Here is a 21694-nt window from a genome sequence, read left to right as displayed (position 1 = left end):
CACACTTAAATTCACACAGGACACTGAATAGGACATGAGAAGTACTCCAGATATAACAAACTGACCCTAGCCCCCCGACACATAAACTACTGTAGCATAAATACTGGAGGCTGAGACAGGAGGGGTCAGGAGACACTGTGGCCCCATCCGAGGACACCCCCGGACAGGGCAAAACAGGAAGGATATAACCCCACCCACTTTGCCAAAGCACAGCCCCCACACCACTAGAGGGATATCTTCAACCACCAACTTACCATCCTGAGACAATATCACATCCACCATACCTGTTACCTTAGACCCACTCCAATTTGCTTACCACCCCAGTAGGTCCACAGACGATGCAATCGCCATCACACTGCACACTGCCCTATCCCATCTGGACAAGAGGAATAGGTCCACAGACGATGCAATCGCCATCACACATTCTATGTATGAATGCTGTTCATTGACTACAGCTCAGCATTCCATAACATAATACCCTCCAAACTCATCATTAAGCTTGAGACCATGGGTTCCTGATGGGCCGCCCCCAGGTGGTGAAGGCGGGAAACAACATCTCCACTCTGCTGATCCTCAACACCGGGGCCCAACAAGGGCGCGTTCTCAGCCCTCTCCTGTAATCCCTGTTCACCCACGACTGTGTGGCCATGCACGCCTCCAACTCAATCATCAAGTTTGCAGACGACACTACAGTGGTAGGCTTTATAACCAGCAACGACGAGAGCCTACAGGGAGGAGGTGAGGGTCCTCGGAGTGTGGTGTCAAGATAATTACCTTTCACTCAATGTCAGCAAAACAAAAGAGATGATTGTGGACTTCAGGAAACAGCAATGGGAGAATGACTCTATCCACATCGACGGGACAGCAGTGGAGAAGGTGGAAAGTTTTAAGTTCCTTGGTGTACATATCACCAACAAACTTAAATGGTCCACGCACACAGACAGTGTGGTGAAGAAGACTCTACAGCGCCTCTTCAAACTCAGGAGGCTGAAGAAATGTGGCTTGTCACCGCCTGGTACGTTAACTGCACCGCCCACAACCTCAGGGCTCTCCAGAAGGTGGTGAGGTCTGCACAACGCATCATCAGGGGTAAACTACCTGCCCTCCAGGACACATGCAACACCTGATGTCACAGGAAGGCAAGAATGATCATCAAGGACAATAACCACCCGAGCCACTGCCTGTTCACCCCGCTTCCATCCAGAAGGCGAGGTCAGTACAGGTGCATCAAAGCTGGGACAGAGAGATTGAAAAACAGCTTCTATTTCAAGGTCATCAGATTGTTAAACAGCCACCACTAGTACAGAGAGGTGGCTGCCTACCTACAGACTTGATATCATTGGCCACTTTAATAAATGGAACGCTAGTCACTATAATAATGTCACTTTAAGAATAGTTACATATCTCACATTACTCATCTCATATGTATATACTGTATCCTTCACTATCTATTATATACTATGTAATGCATATTAGCCGCTCTGTCACTGCTCATTTATACTTATATATTCTCATCCCATTCCTTTACTAGATTGTGTGTATTAGGTTTTGTTGTGGAATTTGTTAGACATTAGGTTTTGTTGTGGAATTGTTCAATATTAACTGTTAGATACTGCTGCACTGTTGGATCTAGAAGCATAAGCATTTCGCTACACTCGCAATCTGCTAACCATGTGTATGTGACCAATCATATTTGATTTGATTTGATTTGGCAGTTATGTTTTAAGTTGAGATGACCTGATGAATATTTCATTAAATATCCTTCAATAATGTCCACATCGGGCCAGTGATGTACAGTATGTTTTTTGTACGGGCCAGCGTGAGTCAAGTATTGTGTTAACAATATAATAATAACTTAATATCACTGTAGACCAGTGTGAAGCATCTTGTATGTATGCACCCTGGAAGTCTCAATCGTGCGATCCCCCGACATTACAAAACACTTTACTTGCTTAAATCTCTTCATTCACAATGGGGCATGATGCTACAAAGACCTCCTCCTATAAAAGAGAGATCTTATCTCACTCAGTTCAGTCTGTCTCCATCTTATCCGACGTCTACACACCTGGGCCCGGTTTCCCATTATTAAGCTCAATGGTTCTAACGATGAACTTAGGAATGGGTTAACGATGAACTTAAGATGCTTTTGGGAAAACCAGCCCAGAGACATTACAGCAGCTCATATTGGCTGAAGCCTCTCTCTCTCTTGTTCTTTCTCTCTACTATTTATTTCCCTCTCTCCCACTTTCTTTCCCTCCTCCCCCCATTACTCTCTCTTTCTGTTTTATTTCATAGCGCTCATTAAATGGCCCCGGGGCCCCATAAACGTTGTGTACATGCAAAAAATACGCCAAAACATGCGTGCGTCAGTTTTCCCGTAAAAAGTTTGCATTTATTAAAACTGAACTTGGGGGATATGATGACACCCTCATTCATAAAAAAACATAATAACAAGATGCAGCCATTTGCCATTAGTGAGAAGAGCAAAAATCAATTATTTTTGGAATCTAAAATAATTAGACATAAGAATCTATTTCCTAATTATTTGATTTTCTTAACCATTACAGAATAAATGACTCACTTTTTCTGGCCATGATGGGGTTCATATTCCTGAAGGGCCACAGCACACCACACATGAAGGGCCACACCAGCACCCCACCCCACAGTCCCTCTCCCATTGGTCAACCAAAATCTTCACCACACTACTGACCAAAAGATGTGCCACCTCGGTGAGGAAAATAAAACATGGAAGAGACAGACCAACGGACTTCCCCAAGGCCCCTCTCTGGTCAACCTCTACACAAATGGCTTCCCAGAAACCGTCTCCCGAAAATTAATATACGCTAATTATATTTGCCTGACAATGCAAGCTCCCAACTTCAACATCCTGGAGCAGACCCTAAACGAGGATACGGAACAACTGGAACAATACTGCAACACATGGTGACTCCAACCAAGCCCATTAAAAACTGTGTCCAGTATATACCACCTCCATAACGGCCAATGAAAAGCTCATCATCATCATAATGAACAACCACATGCTACTGCACCACCTCACCCCCACATCACAGCAAACCAGGCCAAAGACCCCTCAGAGACACCAATACTCCTTAGCCGGCCCACAAGAAGGGAATGGTCTACCGCATCAAAAGCTTTGGCCAAGTCAATAAAAATAGCAGCACAACATTGCTTAGAATCAAGGGCAATGGAGACATCATTTAGGACCTTTAAGGTTGCAGTGACACATCCATAACCTGAGCGGAAACCAGATAGCATACCAGAGAGAATACTATAGACATCAAGAAAGCCAGTCAGTTGATCATTGTCAAGGTTTTCCAATACTTTTGATAAACAGGTCAAAATAGAAATAGGCCTATAACAGTTAGGATCAGCTTGATGTCTCCCTTTAAATAAAGGACGGACCGTGGCTGCCTTCCAAGTAATGGGAACCTCCCCAGAAAGGAGAGCCAGGTTAAAAAGGTCAGAGATAGGCTTGGCGATAATAGGGGCAGCAACCATAAAACTTCTTCGGGCTAAGGGGCAGTATTCAGAATTTTGGATGAATGAGGTGCCAAAGTAAACTGCCTGTTACTCAGGCCCAGAAGCTAGGATATGCATAAAATTGGTAGTATTAGATAGAAAACACTCTAACGTTTCCAAAACAGACATTAAAATAATGTCTGTGAGTATAACAAAACTGATAAGGCAGGCGAAAACCCGAGGACAATCCATCCAGAATTTTTTTTTCCAGCTCACCATTGATTACAATGGCTGGGAATGGGAATATAAAAGGAAGACCTCCCAGATTGCAGTTCCTAGGGCTTCCACTAGATGTCAACCGTCTTTAGAAAGAGTTTCAGGCTTGTTTTTTGAAAAATGAGCTAGAATTTGTAGTTTTTCTAAGTGGCTCCCATTTTGGCTGTGGTGTTTGTAGCACGTTCCGGTGAGTGCGTGTACTTTGTTATTTATCTCCGGTTATGGTCTTCGGTATTCTCCATCTTAAATTTGATCGTTTATTTACATAATAGAGTAGCTGAGGATTGATTAGGAACGTTGTTGGACTTGTTTAGAAGAAGTTATTGGTAACTTACGGGATTCATTTAGTATGCATTTTGAACGAGGGAAACCGATGAATTACTGAGTCAAGCGCGCCATTGAAATGTACTTTTTTGGGATATAAAGAAGGACTTTATCGAACAAAATTACCATTTGTTATGTAGCTGGGACCCTTGAGATTGCAACCAGATGAAGAAGGTCTTCAAAGGTAAGTGATTTATTTTATCGCTATTTCTGACTTTCATGACGCATCTGCTTGGTTGAAATATTTATGACGCTGTCCTCAGATAATCGCATGGTGTGCTTTCGCTGTAAATCCTTTTTGAAATATGACAAAGCGGCTGGATAAACAAGAAGTTAAGCTTTTAAATGATGTATGACACTTGTATTTTCATGAATGTTTAATATTACTACGATTTCTGTCATTTGAATTTGGCGCTCTGCAATTTCACAGGTTGTTGTCGAGGTGGTTCACTAGAGTCACGTCTAGCCCAAAGAGAAAGGGTCTAAACCATCTGACCCAGATGTTTTTTAAGGGTCAAGTTTCAGGAGCTCCTTTAGCACCTTTGTAGCGGAACAGGGGAAAAATAGGGGAAAGCATTGGGGATAGATGCATTAGAAGGGGTAGGAGATGAGGACGGGCAAGGAGGCATGGCTGAGTCAAATAGGAATCCTGACTTAATTAAGTGGTGATTAAAGAGCTCAGCCATGTGCTTCTTTTCAGTAACAACCACATCATCAACTTTAAGGGACATAGGCAGCGGTGAGGAGGAGGATTTATTCTGTTTAACTGTTTTCCAGAACTTCTTGGGGTTAGACCCACAGAGAGAGAACTGCTACTTAAAGTAACTAACTTTGGCCTTCCGGATAGCCTGAGTGCACTTATGTATCATTTGCCTGAACGAAAGCCAGTCAGCCTGAGTATGTGTGTGCGAGCCTTTCGCCAAATGCAATACTCGAGGTGGAGTAACTTTGCAAGATCACAGTCGAACCAGGGGCTGAACCTGTTTTTAATTTTCTTTATGGGGGCGTGTTTGTTAACAATACTACTGAAAATATCAAAAAAGAAGGTCCAAGCGTCTTCGACAGAGGGGATCAAGCTGATTCTATACCATTTTACCAGTTTACCAATTTTACCAGTTCATGAAGCAAGGCTTACACATAAAAGTTTTTTAGCAAGTGTCTATGACAAATCAGGACAGGTTGTTTCACTGAGCAGCCATTACAAACATAGGCTGTAAAACAATGATCAAGAAGGTCATTACAGAAAACAACAGACTGATACCTATCAGGATTATTTGTGAGGATAACATCAAGAAGAGTATCCTTTTCTGGGTGATTGGAGTCATGCCTTGTGGGATTGGTAATAATATGAGAAAGATTTAGGGAGTCCCATTGCTTTAGGACTTGGTCAGGTGTCCCAGTTTAGGTCAACTAGCAGGGCAAATTCAGACTTGGTATAAGGGGCCAGGAGAGAGCTTAGGGCAGGTAGGGTACAGGCCGGTGCTAATGGAGGACAATAGCACCCAGTAACAGTCAACAAAGAGCTATTTGAAAGTTTAATACTTAAAACCAGCAAATCCAATTGTTTGGGGACAGATTTGGTGGAGACAACCGAGCACTGAAGGTGATCCTTGGTAAAGATTGCCACTCCCCCACCTTTGGAAGATCTGTCTTTGCCGAAAAAGGTTAAAACCATAAAGGTTAACATCAGTATTCAAAACACTCATTCTTATCCACGTCTCAGTAACAACCAACACATCTGGATTGTAGCTGTGAACCCACACTTTCAATTGGTCCATTTTAGGTAATAAGTTTCCAGTGTTAATGTGCAGAAAACCCATTCTTTTACGGGAGCAGAAATGAGGGAAGCAGATATCAAAGCACATGTCAGAATTGGGGCTAGCAACAGTAGATGGGCCAGGGTGTACATGCACAGATATCATCAGTAATACAATCAAGGCACGGCAGAGGACAGGGAGAGCTCTGCAGTGCGGATTTATGACATCTGTATGTGCATAAGATGGCAACAGATCATATTGTACAGCAATTTCATCAGGTAACGTGAATACAAAGCAGGCGAGGTTAGAATGGGAGGCCAAAAATCTGTAACCAATAGAGAGTTCCGAGTGTAGGAACAAACATAGTCTGTCCCACGGTTGGAGAAAGAAAGTTCGTAGTCAACAAAGTGTGCAGGAGTCACGAGGCAAATAGCAAAATAGCTAAATGCACAATAAATGTTTTATATATATAACGACTTGGGGCTAGCCATTGTAAGTTCAGAGTCACTGAACTTTGTTCAGAGGCGTCAACACCTCTCGCTTCACACGTCAGCGCTAATTGAAATTGTATCTCTTTGTCCTTTGTCGATAGCGCCAAATACATTTAGGGCAGCAATGTTATTGAGAGCAGTAGCAATATATTTGCAGTTCTCCATGGCTAATGTTATATCTTTAAAAAAAACTGCAGTAAAAAGGATTATATAGAATTATCTAGGCATCACAGCCTATTTAAAATCAGAGGCAGGATATAGAAACACAGTTCTCTACTGATCAACCGACTATTGAACAACTAGTCATATTTTGCTTTGAAGTGTGGGCTGTAGCATTTAGCCTACTTTTGAATTGTATATTTAGTTTGAAAAATCACTGCAAAATATCAAAACATTCTGCCCACAGCTCTACGGAAATGTGATCAAATTTGTCATCGCACTTTCTCTTAGAAACTGCTGTAGCCTAATTACAATAGTTCCAAATTACAAACGCACCAAGTCTGGAACCAACAGAACCCCGAAGAGCTTCTACCCCCAAGTCATAAGACTGCTAAATAGTTCATGAAATAGCTTACCAGACTGTCTCCATTGACCCCCTTTGCACTAACTCTTTTGACTAATCACATACACTGCTACAATTGCTTATTATACAGTTGAAGTCGGAAGTTTACATACACTTAGATCGGAGTCATTAAAACTTTGTTTTTCAACCACACAAATTTCTTGTTAACAAACTCTATGTCACGGCTGGCTAGGTGTGTAGCGAGGAATCAGGCGCAGAGAGCAGAGAGGTCCCGGGGAAAAGTGCACTTTAATATGGCACCAAAATGAAATGCCCAACACGCAGGGCGCAAACACTGACCAACCCAAAACAACGGGTAACAAGGTTCAGAGCACGAACAACACCAACGATACAACGTGAACATCAAAATAATCCCGCACAACAAAGGGTTCCATACGCTAAATAGGGAAGAAAATCACGCACACACAAAATAGGAACAGGTGTAAGAAATGAGACAAAACTAACCGAAAAGAAAAAGGGATCGGTGGCGGCTAGTAGGCCGGTGACGACGACTGTCGAGCACCACCCGAACAGGCGGGGGAGCCAACTTCCTTCGTGACACTATCTATAGTTTTGGCAAGCCGGTTAGGACATCTACTTTGTGCAGGACACAAGTCATTTTTCCAACAATTGTTTACAGACAAATTATTTCACTCATAATTCACTGTATCACAATTCCAGTGTGTCAGAAGTTTACATACACTAAGTTGACTGTGCCTTTGAACAGCTTGGAAAATTCCAGAAAATGATGTCATGGCTTTAGAAGCTTCTGATAGGCTAATTGATGTAATTTGAGTCAATTGGAGGTGTACCTGTGGATGTATTTCAAGGCCTACCTTCAAACTCAGTGCTTCTTTGCTTGACATCATGGGAAAATCAAAAGAAATCAGCCAAGACCTCATAAAAATAATTGTAGACCTCCACAAGTCTAGTTAATCCTTGGGAGCAATTTCCAAACACCTGAAGGTACCACGTTCATCTGTACAAACAATAGTACGCAAGTAAACATCATAGGACCATGCAGTCGTCATACCGCTCAGGAATGAGACGCATTCTGTATCCTAGAGATGAACGTACTTTGGTACCAAAAGTGCAAATCAATTCCAGAACAACAGCAAAGGACCTTGTGAAGAAGGTACAAACGTATCTATATCCACAGTAAAACGAGTCCCATATCGACATAACCTGAAAGGCCACTCAGCAAGGAGGAAGCCACTGCTCCAAAAACACCATAAAAAAGCCAGACTACGATTTGCAACTGCACGTAGGGACAAAGATCCTACTTTTTGGAGACATGTCCTCTGTTCTGATGAAACAAAAATAGAACTGTTTGTCCATAATGACCATCGTTATGTTTGGTGGAAAAAGGGGGAGGCTTGCAAGCCGAATAACACCATCCCAACCGTGAAGCACGGGGGTGGCAGCATCATATTGTGGTGTTGCTTTGCTGCGGGGGGGACTGGTGCACTTCACAAAATAGATGGCATCATGACGGAGGAAAAGTATGTGGATATATTGAAGCAACATCTCAAGACATCAGTCAGGAAGTTAAAGCTTGGTTGCAAATGGGTCTTCCCAATGGGCAATGAGCCCAAGCATACTTCCAAAGTTGTGGCAAAATGGCTTAAGGACAACAAAGTCAAGGTATTGGAGTGGCCATCACAAAGCCCTGACCCCAATCCTCTAGATAATTTGTGGGCAGAACAGAAAAAGCATGTGCGAGCAAGGAGGCCTAAAAACCTGACTCAGTTACACCAGCTCTGTCAGGAGGAATGGGCCAAAATTCACCCAACTTGTTGTGTGAAGCTTGTGGAAGGCTACACGAAACATTTGACACAAGTTAAACAATTTAAGGGCAATGCTGCCAAATACTAATTGAGTGTGTGTAAACCTCTGACCTACTGGGAATGTGGTGAAAGAAATAAAAGCTGAAATAAATCATTATCTCTACTATTATTCTGATATTTCACATTCTTATAATAAAGTTGTGATCCTAACTGACCTAAGACAGAGACTTTTTGCTCGGATTAAATGTCAGGAACTGTGAAAAACTGAGTTTAAATGTACTTGGCTAAGGTGTATGTAAACTTCCGACTTCAACTGTATGTAAATGTGATATTTTAGTTTTTTATTTAATAAATTAGCTCAAATTTCTGAAACACAGTTTTTGCTTTGTCATTATGGCATATTTTGTGTCGATTTAAGAGGTGAAAAAAAACATTGAATCAATTTTAGAATAAGGCTTTAACCTTAAATCAAGAGGTCTGAAAACTTTCCGAAGGCAACGTACAGTGGGGCAAAAAAGTATTTAGTCAGCCACCAATTGTGCAAGTTCTCCCACTTAAAAAGATGAGAGAGGCCTGTAATGTTCATCATAGGTACACTTCAACTATGACAGACAAAATGAGAAATAAAATCCAGAAAATCACATTGTAGGATTTTTTATGAATTTATTTGCAAATTATGGTGGAAAATAAGTATTTGGTCAATAACAAAAGTTTCTCAATACTTTGTTATATACAATTTGTTGGCAATGACAGAGGTCAAACATTTTCTGTAAGTCTTCACAAGGTTTTCACACACTGTTGCTGGTATTTTGGCCCATTCCTACATGCAGATCTCCTCTAGAGCAGTGATGTTTTGGGGCTGTTGCTGGGCAACACGGACTTTCAACTCCCTCCAAAGATTTTCTATGGGGTTGAGATCTGGAGACTGGCTAGTGGGAGAACTTACACAATTGGTGGCTGACTAAATACTTTTTTGCCCCACTGTATATATACTGGACTTATCTAGCTCAATTACTTCGTACCCCTGCACATCGACTTGGTACTGGTACCCTGTGAGTACTCATTGTTACTCATTGTTACTCATTGTTACTCATTGTGTATTTAATCCTCGTGTTATTATCTTTCTATTATTTATTTAAATGTTTTTCTCTGCATTGTTGGGAAGGGCCCATGAGTAAGCACTCTTGGTCTACACCTGTTTACGAAGCATGTGACAAATACGTTATTGTCACCATAAAAGATTCATGTTTGTTAATATTTTAACAGTAAACATGTATTACCTATTTGATGTGGCATGAACAAATCACTTAAAAAAGTAAGCTACCTGCACACATTCATCCACTGCAAAACAATTCCAGCTTCCAAACAGTTTACTGTGCACCTGCCAGGCCACCATTTGACGACGGGAAGAGACATCTGCTACAAAACACCAAAAAGTCTAAAGACATTCGGGGATTGTTATTAGGGCAACCCTCTTGTAGCCTGAATTAATTTATGTGTCTTGCTGACAAATTAACTTTTTTTAAACTTAAAAAAAAAAAAAAAATGTTGAGACAGCTGAAAAGGTGCTGAAATACAGGACGCAAATATAGCTGTGTCTGTCCTGAGCTCATCAGCACCATTTATAACGGGAAACATGCGTATGTACGGGCGTGCGCCAAGTTTATTGATCTCATTGTTTTTAGACGTAGGACCTACATATTCTTTTCAGAAGTGACGCACCGGATATTTTGTGTGAAAGTTACGCAGCGATTATAAATAAGGCCCCAGTGCCTCTCCAACTGGTGTGAGAACTTATGCAGGGAGCATTATCACGCTCCTGTGGCAGAGAGACAGAGGCATTTATATTGCTAATAAACCTGGCAACTTGTTAGGATTTTGTGTAACACACTCACTGCCTTGATGCAGTCAGGCATTACTGGTACATCGTCTCTCTCAATGTCAGACATGCCCGTTATTGTTTGCCAGTAAAATCTCAGACTCGGACCGGTGCACACAGCATGCTGGTTATGTTCCCGCTATACTGCTACAGGCCACTAGATGGCCCTGTTCTAGAGGAAGTGGGTCTTTTTCTCAATTTGGTCTACTCAAAATGGCTTTTTAAAACTCTCTGTGCCTCTCGCCCTTGGGTTCCCTATAACAGTGGAAATTAACCTGAGGTTATAGACAAGAGGGCCGTAAAAGAGATGACATCAGTGCCTCGGCAGCTTCCAGAATGCTGTAATGCTGTAATGGCCAAGCTTCCCTCTCTCTCTCCATCCCCCGTTAGCTTCTGGGGCCGCACCACAGTACGTAGTGCCTAACGAAGCCTTCATGTTAATGTCTTTGTCATATAAACACACTTTGTGTTCAGGGGGTGAGGTAGTTAGCGAATGATGTAATTTCAAGTGTGCGTGACATGTGATGTGGTGTGGGGTTTGTGTGTCGGGGTGTAGGAGGATTTTAAGATGTTTTTTTGTGGTCTTTCGGTCACCTTTTCATTCCCTTCTGTCACAACAATGTACAATGTTCTCTGGGCCTAGTTTCTTGACACTGTGTTTCGATAAAGCTGACTTACAATGACTGGTAAATGGATGGAACCCCTCTACGGTGGCCGATTGTTGTACATTACTGAGGAATGGTATGGACGACTGAAAAGGACTGCTCACACAGTATTCTGGTGTCATTACTTAACAACCATCTGAGTTGCATTGTGTTAACAAGCATGCGACAACAGTGTGGTTGTTGTGCTCTTTCCAAACAAAACAGGGATTGAAATGATATTATCTTAAATTCAGGAGGGAAAAAATAGGGACGAAGGAGCAAAAAACAAAAACAGACTTCTTTTAAAAAGTGTTTTGACTAAATTAGACTGGGATAAATGGCCAAACACATCCTTTAAATAAGGTAAATCAAGATGCCTTGTGTAAAGCAGATATTTATGTAAAACATTCAGCAGCGGGCACAGTGTGTTCGGTATGCAGCCTAACCATAACCAAAGTGGATGTGCCCTGCACCCACTCTGCTCTACCTCCTATTAAAAGCACTTTCCACCAGCCTTGCAGGAAAGTAAAGTTCTTCATAGGTACCCTGCCATGGCGGTTCTTGTTAGATGGGTTTTCTGTGTCATGCATTGATATGATGCACTTTCTGTGGATTTGAGCGGGCACTTAGTGTTTGTTTATTTTTAGGGCTGCCTGCCGGACTTTAAGTGAACATGTTACTACTCTGAATCCAACATATTTTCCAACATCTGCCACCCATCAGGATGTCTGTCTGCTTTCTGATCCTCCGCTGCATTCCTGAGTCGTTCCCTTCCCTCTACCTGGATCAAACCCTCAGCTCTGTGTGTGTCTGTATGCGTGTGCACTTGCACATGTGTTTATGTGTGTTCTTACGACCTGAGAAGTTGCCCTTAAGCACTGGTCTGCTTACCCCAATTCAAACCATAGGTATTTGGTGACATCTGCAAACATCCACCCTCTCAGCAGCTGCAGAAGAGAGACTAATATTAGCCTCCACAGGTTATAACCTGATGTCTGCTTTCCTAAGGCTGGGAAGCTTTATCCCACCTGGCTTTATCAGACTATTTACAGCAAGTTAGCAACCCCTTGCAGCTAGCCTAGTGGGGAGGGCCAAAGTTTCTATCCAACCACTACAAATGAGGTACAGTGCCTTGCGAAAGTATTCGGCCCCCTTGAACTTTGCGACCTTTTGCCACATTTCAGGCTTCAAACATAAAGATATAAAACTGTATTTTTTTGTGAAGAATCAACAACAAGTGGGACACAATCATGAAGTGGAACGACATTTATTGGATATTTCAAACTTTTTTAACAATTCAATAACTGAAAAATTGGGCGTGCAAAATTATTCAGCCCCCTTAAGTTAATACTTTGTAGCGCCACCTTTTGCTGCGATTACAGCTGTAAGTCGCTTGGGGTATGTCTCTATCAGTTTTGCACATCGAGAGACTGAAATGTTTTCCCAATTCCTCCTTGCAAAACAGCTCGAGCTCAGTGAGGTTGGATGGAGAGCATTTGTGAACAGCAGTTTTCAGTTCTTTCCACAGATTCTCGATTAGATTCAGGTCTGGACTTTGACTTGGCCATTCTAACACCTGGATATGTTTATTTTTGAACCATTCCATTGTAGATTTTGCTTTATGTTTTGGATCATTGTCTTGTTGGAAGACAAATCTCCGTCCCAGTCTCAGGTCTTTTGCAGACTCCATCCGGTTTTCTTCCAGAATGGTCCTGTATTTGGCTCCATCCATCTTCCCATCAATTTTAACCATCTTCCCTGTCCCTGCTGAAGAAAAGCAGGCCCAAACCATGCTGCTGCCACCACCATGTTTGACAGTGGGGATGGTGTGTTCAGCTGTGTTGCTTTTACGCCAAACATAACGTTTTGCATTGTTGGCAAAAAGTTCAATTTTGGTTTCATCGGACCAGAGCACCTTCTTCCACATGTTTGGTGTGTCTCCCAGGTGGCTTGTGGCAAACTTTAAACGACACTTTTTATGGATATCTTTAAGAAATGGCTTTCTTCTTGCCACTCTTCCATAAAGGCCAGATTTGTGCAATATACGACTGATTGTTGTCCTATGGACAGAGTCTCCCACCTCAGCTGTAGATCTCTGCAGTTCATCCAGAGTGATCATGGGCCTCTTGGCTGCATCTCTGATCAGTCTTCTCCTTGTATGAGCTGAAAGTTTAGAGGGACGGCCAGGTCTTGGTAGATTTGCAGTGGTCTGATACTCCTTCCATTTCAATATTATCGCTTGCACAGTGCTCCTTGGGATGTTTAAAGCTTGGGAAATCTTTTTGTATCCAAATCCGGCTTTAAACTTCTTCACAACAGTATCTCGGACCTGCCTGGTGTGTTCCTTGTTCTTCATGATGCTCTCTGCGCTTTTAACGGACCTCTGAGACTATCACAGTGCACGTGCATTTATACGGAGACTTGAGTACACACAGGTGGATTGTATTTATCATCATTAGTCATTTAGGTCAACATTGGATCATTCAGAGATCCTCACTGAACTTCTGGAGAGAGTTTGCTGCACTGAAAGTAAAGGGGCTGAATAATTTTGCACGCCCAATTTTTCAGTTTTTGATTTGTTAAAAAAGTTTGAAATATCCAATAAATGTCGTTCCACTTCATGATTGTGTCCCACTTGTTGTTGATTCTTCACAAAAAAATACAGTTTTATATCTTTATGTTTGAAGCCTGAAATGTGGCAAAAGGTCGCAAAGTTCAAGGGGGCCGAATACTTTCGCAAGGCACTGTATATATGTAGTGTTATTCCCAATTGGATTAAGAGTGTTTTCTAAGAGGGTACATTCTTTCTTTTATAGTATACTATGTGTAAAATACATTCATATTCACATAGTGTCCTTTGCATTGCTACTTCTAATCAATGCTCATTGGTACTACAGGCACTTAAGATTCTTGGCATTGCTCCGTGCTCATTGCTATGCTTGGATTGACTTTTTTTTGTTCGAATTAGTCAAGTGCGTGGCTTAGCCTGATCTGGTGAATGCAAGCTACCTTGGCTTACAGAGCTCTACAATGACATTCCAATTCACAAAACCCGGAAACGGTCTGCAAAACTCTGTTATGTAAGAACAGATCAGCCCAGAACGATCACTCTGTTGGAGTCATTATAGTGAGAATGTCCATGGTATCACTAATGGAGTTCCACCACTGTATATTGTGACTTTGTTTGACCTCTCTCTCTCTGTATAATATGATCCTACATGTATGTACTTTATGTACTGTTGTTTACTCATCCTAATGAAGATGTTTAGCTCAGTAACCTGATAGTTGTTGGTCACCCATCTTCGGTTTGATCAAAAAAGGAAACAAAGATGGTGTTTACATTTCATAAATAAATATGTTTTATTTTTTAACATATAAAATTAAATCATTTTTACAATTTATTCCAGTAAGACACATAATATCCAAATAAAGTAGCTACATTTTTTTGATAAATAATATTAATAGCAATAATAAAAACATGAATTCATTTATTTCACGTTTCACTTTGTCTTTCTTGATAACGTTGGGAAGTTCGATAGCTGCCACAAAACATGGAACATATATGCCCATGTCAGGAAGGAATGGAACCACAGTAACATGGTGTCTTGGTTCCTTCGGTTACGGGATCATGGTATACTAAATTAAGTTACGTATGTGCATATCCATACAACATCTATATACACACAAGTCAAACATTTTTTGGGGTCATGCCTGGTTGGTATGTATCGGTCGAAAATATAGACAGCGAATTGATTTAAACATAATAACATTGTCATTTACACATGTTAATTTACATTTTGCTCCATAACGAAGCTACTATGATGCTCCAGTAGTATGAAGCGAATCTTGATTGAGAATGCTGATTTAGTCACAGCAGACAGTGCACTTCATAAGGTCCTCATGATGTAAGCCCATAATTCCTTGGGAATCTAGTTACAACAGGAAGTTGATAGTTCATTGGCCGGTTAAGTTGGACCCCTGCGTTTAGATGGACTGCCATTGGTCTGTCAATGTTGTTGTTTTGGGATCTCTCAGTGGTCGGTTCTCAGCCCAATCAGATTTGATTTAGTCTCTGAACTTGTGGATGTCGTTGAAGAGTCTGTAGAAGGGGTAGGAGGCTTCGTTGGAATGAGAACAGTTGAAGGTGCACTTGCAGGACTCGATAATCATGACATTCTTGTTGAAGGTCTCTCCATCCTCGCAGCGGAACTTGATCCGGATGGTGCGGGTCTGCTGGGGGCTGCAGCAGCGGCCGTCCACACAGGATCCACAGTACTTGGATCTGTACTTCTTCAGGCTGGAGCAGCCGGCATAGGTGAACTTCTGAGCTTGGGTAGACTTCTTGGTTCTGCTGCACTTCTTTCCCTTCTGTTAGGGGGAACAAGGGGAAAGAAACAGTCAGTCAAGAGGTTCCATAAACAGGCTGAGCAGTGTTATATAAAAGAAAGAAAAAATGATAGTATGCCATGTTTCAGTATAGTATAGTCTTAGTGGCTTGCGCTTACCTTAAGACTGGAGTAAGGAGACTGGGTGCATGGTCGCACTTCACAGATGCGAGTCTCTTTGACCAGCTTGCACTCATTGTTGTTGTTGGTGACTCTGGTGGAGATGCCTGTGCCACAGGTCTTGGAGCACTGGGACCAAGGAGTGGTCTGGACAACACACTTCTGGCTCTCAAACATGTGGCTCTCAGGCTGGACTCTGAAAGCTGTAAGGAGAAAGATCAAACAAACATTACAAACTGTTCCAGTATGGGCTTGAACATTTGAGTCAATGGAAAATGTTATTGTTGAAAGCTGAAATAAAAAAAATGGCTGCTGCTAGAAAGAAGCTGCTTACCAGGTAGAGACTTGAGTCCTCCCTTGACGATGGCGATGAGCTCATTCCTGTTGGTGAGGTCGCTTTCTGACTCGTCAGTCACGCTGTCTTTGCCAAACAGCTTGCCAATGATGTCAGTGTCTTTGCCGTCATCACACACCCACTCCTCGCAGCACTGGCCTGCCACCTTGACCAGCCTTGGGTTGGCACAGCCCAAGTTGGGCAGGGAGAGCTCCTGAGGGCACAGGGGGACGCAGCCCACAGCCCCATCGATGCATGTGCACTGGTGCTTGCAGTTAGGCTGGAAGCTCTCTCCGTTCTGGTAAATCCTGCTGTTGTACTCACAGGGTCTACCCTCTGACTTAGCTGAGGAGAAGAGAGTGGAAATGGCTGTTATTCCTCTGTTCAAAAGGCTAGCGTCTGCTATAGACATCACAAATCACAAGCTGGCTGATGCTGGCTGAGGGAGGCTTGGTTTAACTGTAAAAATTCCTCAGAAGGTTCTAGGCTAGGGCTGCCTAAGGAGAGGAGCCACTTTGGGGGGGATCACTTTCTACTAGAGCAGGATGTTTGTACTTCTGAGTTTAGACTGAGGCACTGAGTTACATTCCTTAGAGTTGAAATCACATGGTCCTCTTTTTCTCTCACTGGTTCATCTTAACTCTACCCTATTACTTTAACAAGGTTACAAACTTTAAAACTAACATTATTCAGACCTAAGATCAGTTTACTGCATAGTAGGATTTGAATGAGACACCTACCACGGCAGATGCCACGCATAGCTCCGAAGCTGGCCCCAAAGTTGCACTCCAGCCCTTTGGTGTGGTCGCAAGGCTCGGTCAGACTGCAGTCCTCATTGAGTTGTCTCGCGCAGACCTTACAGCACCCGCAGCCATCCGCTACGAGGCTCACACCAGGTGCGCACCTGGTCATCTCCATCGGGCACTCGCATACCGAGGGGCAGGAGGAGGAGGAAATAACCTGCGTGGATAACCGAGCACGTTAATGATAGATACTTTGTAACCAACATCTTAAAAGAGTGACATCGTTAGGTTATATTTACATAGCTTCTTTAGTTCGTTATTCAAACAGTGCGGAAATGATTTAGTAAGAGGCAATAAGTTTACAAACCAGTGTTCTACAATGTTGTATTTCCCATACAATAAAGACAAGAAACTTTCAACTGAAATATTTTATAGAAAAATAATTTACCACGTTGAAGGTTCCAATAAACATCACGACGATTGAGCAAATGAACATATTTGCCTTGTTCTCTTGTTCTATTCAAGAATAAGATTAGTCTTCTTTTGCTATTCCTTTTCGATATATTTAAGTCTTTAAGTCTTTGCAAGTGTCTTTTTATCCTAAGTGTAGCAGTCAGTCGTCTCGTCTGTAGCGGTTTGGTTTGTTTTTTAGTATCTTTGGTTAGGAGTTGCTCTAGCTCTGGTTGCAAGTTGCAGTCTGCTGAAGCTAAGTACCTCCTGTCCTTTATACTGTAGTGAAAGCTGACGTCGTTGTTGGCTGACTGCTGAACTGTTCCAAAACTATGCCAGGAATGTTTCTTGGCGCGTTTTCCATCCAAGCTAAGCACCACCCTGTCTAACTTTTTTTTCTTAAATTACATTTTCCCTAGAACTGAACACATTTTCCCCTCGCTGTTTCCCTTCGATACTATCCTCCTTTCTTCCTTTTTTATTTTCTTTATTGGTTTTCTCACAGCTTTTAGGTTATGGGCCGTAGGGTTAGGGTACATGTAACTTTTTTTTTATAGCAGTTTGGTCTGTTTGTTTCCATTCATTTGACTGCTGTTGTCATTATGGGTAACAGGCTTATATACCAATATTAAAATTATTTAAAAAATATTATAAAAATTATGATCATGTAACATTGTCGTTTTGATTTATTTTTCATTCTTTTGATGTAGGTGTTTTATTACGTGCTATAGATTTGTTAAATCTGTTATTATTTTACAAACTCTTTTGCTGTAATTTGTGCAACAGTTGCCAAAAACAGTTGCTATAAAAATATATTGTCATGCTGTCAGTGCTTCTCCTCATACGTTTATGATGAGAATCATTCTGTAAGGGAAGGTCTTATTATAGCCCATATATCAATAGACTGCAATATTAAATGAAGGCTACTGTAACTGTACACAGTTTAGGAGAGCGAAGTCCCGGTATTCGGAGTTTCTTTGCGCGTCTGAGAGTGGGAGAAATATAGTTTATGGTTTCTATTTTTGGCCCGCTCTCCCCTTTATTCCGTAGAACTAAACTATTCCAGATGCGAACCAGACTTCAGACGTAACAATATTGCCATATTTGGTATGGCAGAAGCCTACATTATTAACATATTTCTCCCCTTCTCTAGCCAACCACAAAGCATTCCTGACAGTTTAAAGAATTTTTAAAATTCTTCATACAGGATATTCTTTAGCATTCCTACTTGGGTTAATTTACTTTTCACGCAATCTGCCCACCACGTTTGAAAACATAATCTACTACAGTGATCCAATTTTCTACATACGATGTTAGTTTGGGGAGAAAATACCCAACTAGTTTCTAGTCCTACTATTCTTCGGGTCTCAAATAAGTTACATTTTATAGAATTTAGAAATTCAACGATTAGAAGTCATTTCAAACCGGATTTGACCAAGAAAGCAAAGATTATAGAATGCTTGAAAAACATGCTTTTTTTCCTGCCAAAATAATGTTAATGGACTGTTCACCGAAGGACGACATGACAATCCCCTATTTATAATAACCATAAACACAAGAATGGAAATATTCTTTGAGTAACTTTATACCTTAGACTTAAATGACGAGATACTTTGAGAGCGCTGAACAAATAACTAACGGAGAATGGTTGTCAAGACCACGGAGAAATCTCCCTCCGGTGAGTTTTTCTTACTTTACCTTTACTAATCCATTTGTTTCAAAATGCATTGTATACGCCATTGCTTTATCACTTTGTTCATACTGTGCAAATATATTGAAGTATCTTAACTGATCCGTCATCCGTTGTAACCTTTCCATTTGATGTTGGAATTTGGCAATCATTATTTCTGTACCGAATGATATTTAATCATCTGTATCTTGATGCGCGCTTGCTTTATTTTTTATTTTCATTTGTCCACATTTTCATAATTCCAGTTTAAGACACTAGATGGTGTAATGCTTTGGTTAACTTGCTTGACATTCCCTCTCGGCATAGATGTCAATTCAACGTCTATTCCACGTTGGTTCAACGTCATTTCATTGAAATTAAGTGCAAACAACATTTATTCAACCAGTGTGTGCCCATTGGGTTGTTAACATTTCCCTCACTGTTGTGACTGTTTTCCTCATTTGTTTGAGTCGTTTTGATGTAGCCAAGGGCTATATAATTTGTCATTCATCTGAAATCTTGTGATTCTTCATCAATTAAACCAGACAAACATCTTTAAAGCTCATGAAATGACACTGGCATTATGTCACAGCTTGACAGTTGGCATCAACAATGTCTGTTTGTTTTGAGTGTCAGATTCCCAATGGGGCACTGCCATGTGCCCATATGGATTTAGTTTATTTTGGTTGTTGGTGTGTGTGTGTATTGTATCTAGCCCCAAGTAATACTTATGTCATCCAAGTGATGGTGATAATGATGCTTGTTTCCCAAACATAAATGGACCCTTAATGTCAAATGTTTCCCATGCCATCCTGCCATTCCAATATCCATTATGACCTCATCAGTAAGTCTCTGTGTGGTGAGTTTGACCCCATGAGCTCAATAAGATGCTTTTCTGATTATGATTGTTCTGCTCTGCCAGCATATTGTTCTGATTCTTTCCTCTTTCCCTTACAAGGACACAGTGTATGTTATAGGAAACAGTGCTGTACACCATGGAACCATTGAATAACATCCCATAATGATATTAATCTTGTAATTACCCATTCAGGAAACATCGCCAGGGCGACCAGGGCTAGAAATGTGTATCCATGTAGTAATGGCAATGATGATATTTTCCATCCCCCTCTTCCCCGTCCCCCTTATGAATCACTGGATCCCAGTCTATTGTCCTAGAGAGACTAGTGTAAAACGGAACAAGACCAAATAGGATTGGCTGTTTATTGTAAGCCTGTTCAAACAAAGGATAACATGCAGTGGTTGTTGAAGCTTCCTCTCTATGTCAGCTCATAGAACTCTGGGACGGAAGCTCAGTGAGTTATGGGGTGTTCTTATGTACACACACTGTGCTTAGTCACAAGAGAGCCCTCTTCCATAATACTTGGGTCTTTCTATTCCTGGACCTGGTATGTCCTTTGTTTTATCTACAGCCCTAACAGATGTGTGTTATGAAGTCAGCATGTTGTTGTTGTGTGTCCTAGCCTGCCAAAGGAATGACAGTCAGTGCATCTGAAGTAGGTGGATGGTGGAAGAACTCACTATGGTAGTCCAATCCATAATAGAGTGGAGAATGTCGGCCATTTTAGTATTCTCCTGCCCACTTTTTCTTTTTTTTTACAGACGGGGCATAACGTTACTCCAAAACAACAGTCAGGCCATCTTGCACAAAAGCTGTCCATTTAAGACAGGGGGCAAGAGTTATAGGTGGGTGACTGCCCCTGTGCCCCATTTATACAAGGTAGGCTAAACACAGCGCTACTGTACTACTGTTGTGTCAAAGCAATGGGTAATTTGCATTAGATTCAGTTGAAAGACTTGCCGCCTTTGCCAGAACCTTAGTGTTATTTGCCACTCAAAACGATATATTATCCCTGTGTTAGCAGGACTTTTTATTGATCTAGAGAGAGTAAAGGCTGGTATTGTTATTGAGGTTTAAATCAACCGCAGACCTGGTGTATGGGTTGTCTCTGTTTTCACAATTTTTTATGGTAGATCTCAGAGTCCCAAGTGGTACCTGATTCCCTTTATACCGGACTACTGTTGACCTGGGCCCATAGGGAAAAGGTGCCATTTAGGATAAACACAGATTCTCTGAATGTACCAGGTGTGCCAATGAGAGGTTTCCTTCAGTCTAACCCAAGCACTTAAGCATGGGAGCGAGATATATTTTTCTAGGGCAGAATGTACCAGACAGAGTCAGACATACACAATGTGTAATGGAGAAAAAAAATTGGAGGACTGAGTTGACAGAGCAGGTAGTCCATCCAGGAGTGGAAAATGGAATGCGGGACTCCTGGAATGTTTGGACCAGTCAGGATAATTGAGTGTATCTGGAACAAGAAAATACAAACTTTGGTCCAGGGGTGTGGAAGAATGTGCTTTAGGAAGTCTGGAGAAACATTCCATTCAAAGCTGAGCCCAGAGGCTTCCTTAGATGGCACCCAGAGAATAGGAATAGGAATATATTCCCTGCTTAGTCTGCACACTGAGCACAGCGCAGGATAAATACAATACACTCCTTCATTCAATGGCCATAAGAAGCTAAAGAACTCTTGACTCTCCTTTCCCATGACGCGGAAGACACATTTGAGTTGAACGCATTCAGTTGTACAACTGACTAGGTATCCCCTTTCCCTTTCCTTTCCCTTTCCATGGGTCTCTTATGACTATCACATTAAGAAGACCAATATTAGAGAAATGAAATGTGTGCTTTGTTCATATTTCAGTGGTGATGTGAAATCTGTTATTCCCATATACTTCGACAATAACATGCTGGTGTATGCTGACATTAGA

General features: G+C 41.6%; 1 protein-coding gene across 1 annotated transcript; it reads right to left on the bottom strand.

Annotated features, from left to right (window-relative positions):
- Positions 1-14535: 14535 nt before the first annotated feature.
- On the bottom strand, positions 14536-17484 carry LOC139406788 (CCN family member 1-like). The gene is made up of 5 exons (XM_071149824.1): positions 17231-17484; positions 16780-16999; positions 16040-16384; positions 15706-15908; positions 14536-15568 (listed from the first exon to the last, which is right to left on the bottom strand). Exons 1-5 carry the CDS (start codon positions 17276-17278, stop codon positions 15266-15268), a joined length of 1119 nt encoding a protein of 372 aa, XP_071005925.1. The 5' UTR covers positions 17279-17484; the 3' UTR covers positions 14536-15265.
- Between the last annotated feature and the right edge of the window lie 4210 nt (positions 17485-21694).

Source organism: Oncorhynchus clarkii, chromosome 4 (assembly GCF_045791955.1).
Source record: "Oncorhynchus clarkii lewisi isolate Uvic-CL-2024 chromosome 4, UVic_Ocla_1.0, whole genome shotgun sequence".
Taxonomy (NCBI): domain Eukaryota; kingdom Metazoa; phylum Chordata; class Actinopteri; order Salmoniformes; family Salmonidae; genus Oncorhynchus; species Oncorhynchus clarkii.
Note: the sequence above shows the minus strand (reverse complement) of the source record. Positions and strands in the feature narration are given on the sequence as shown.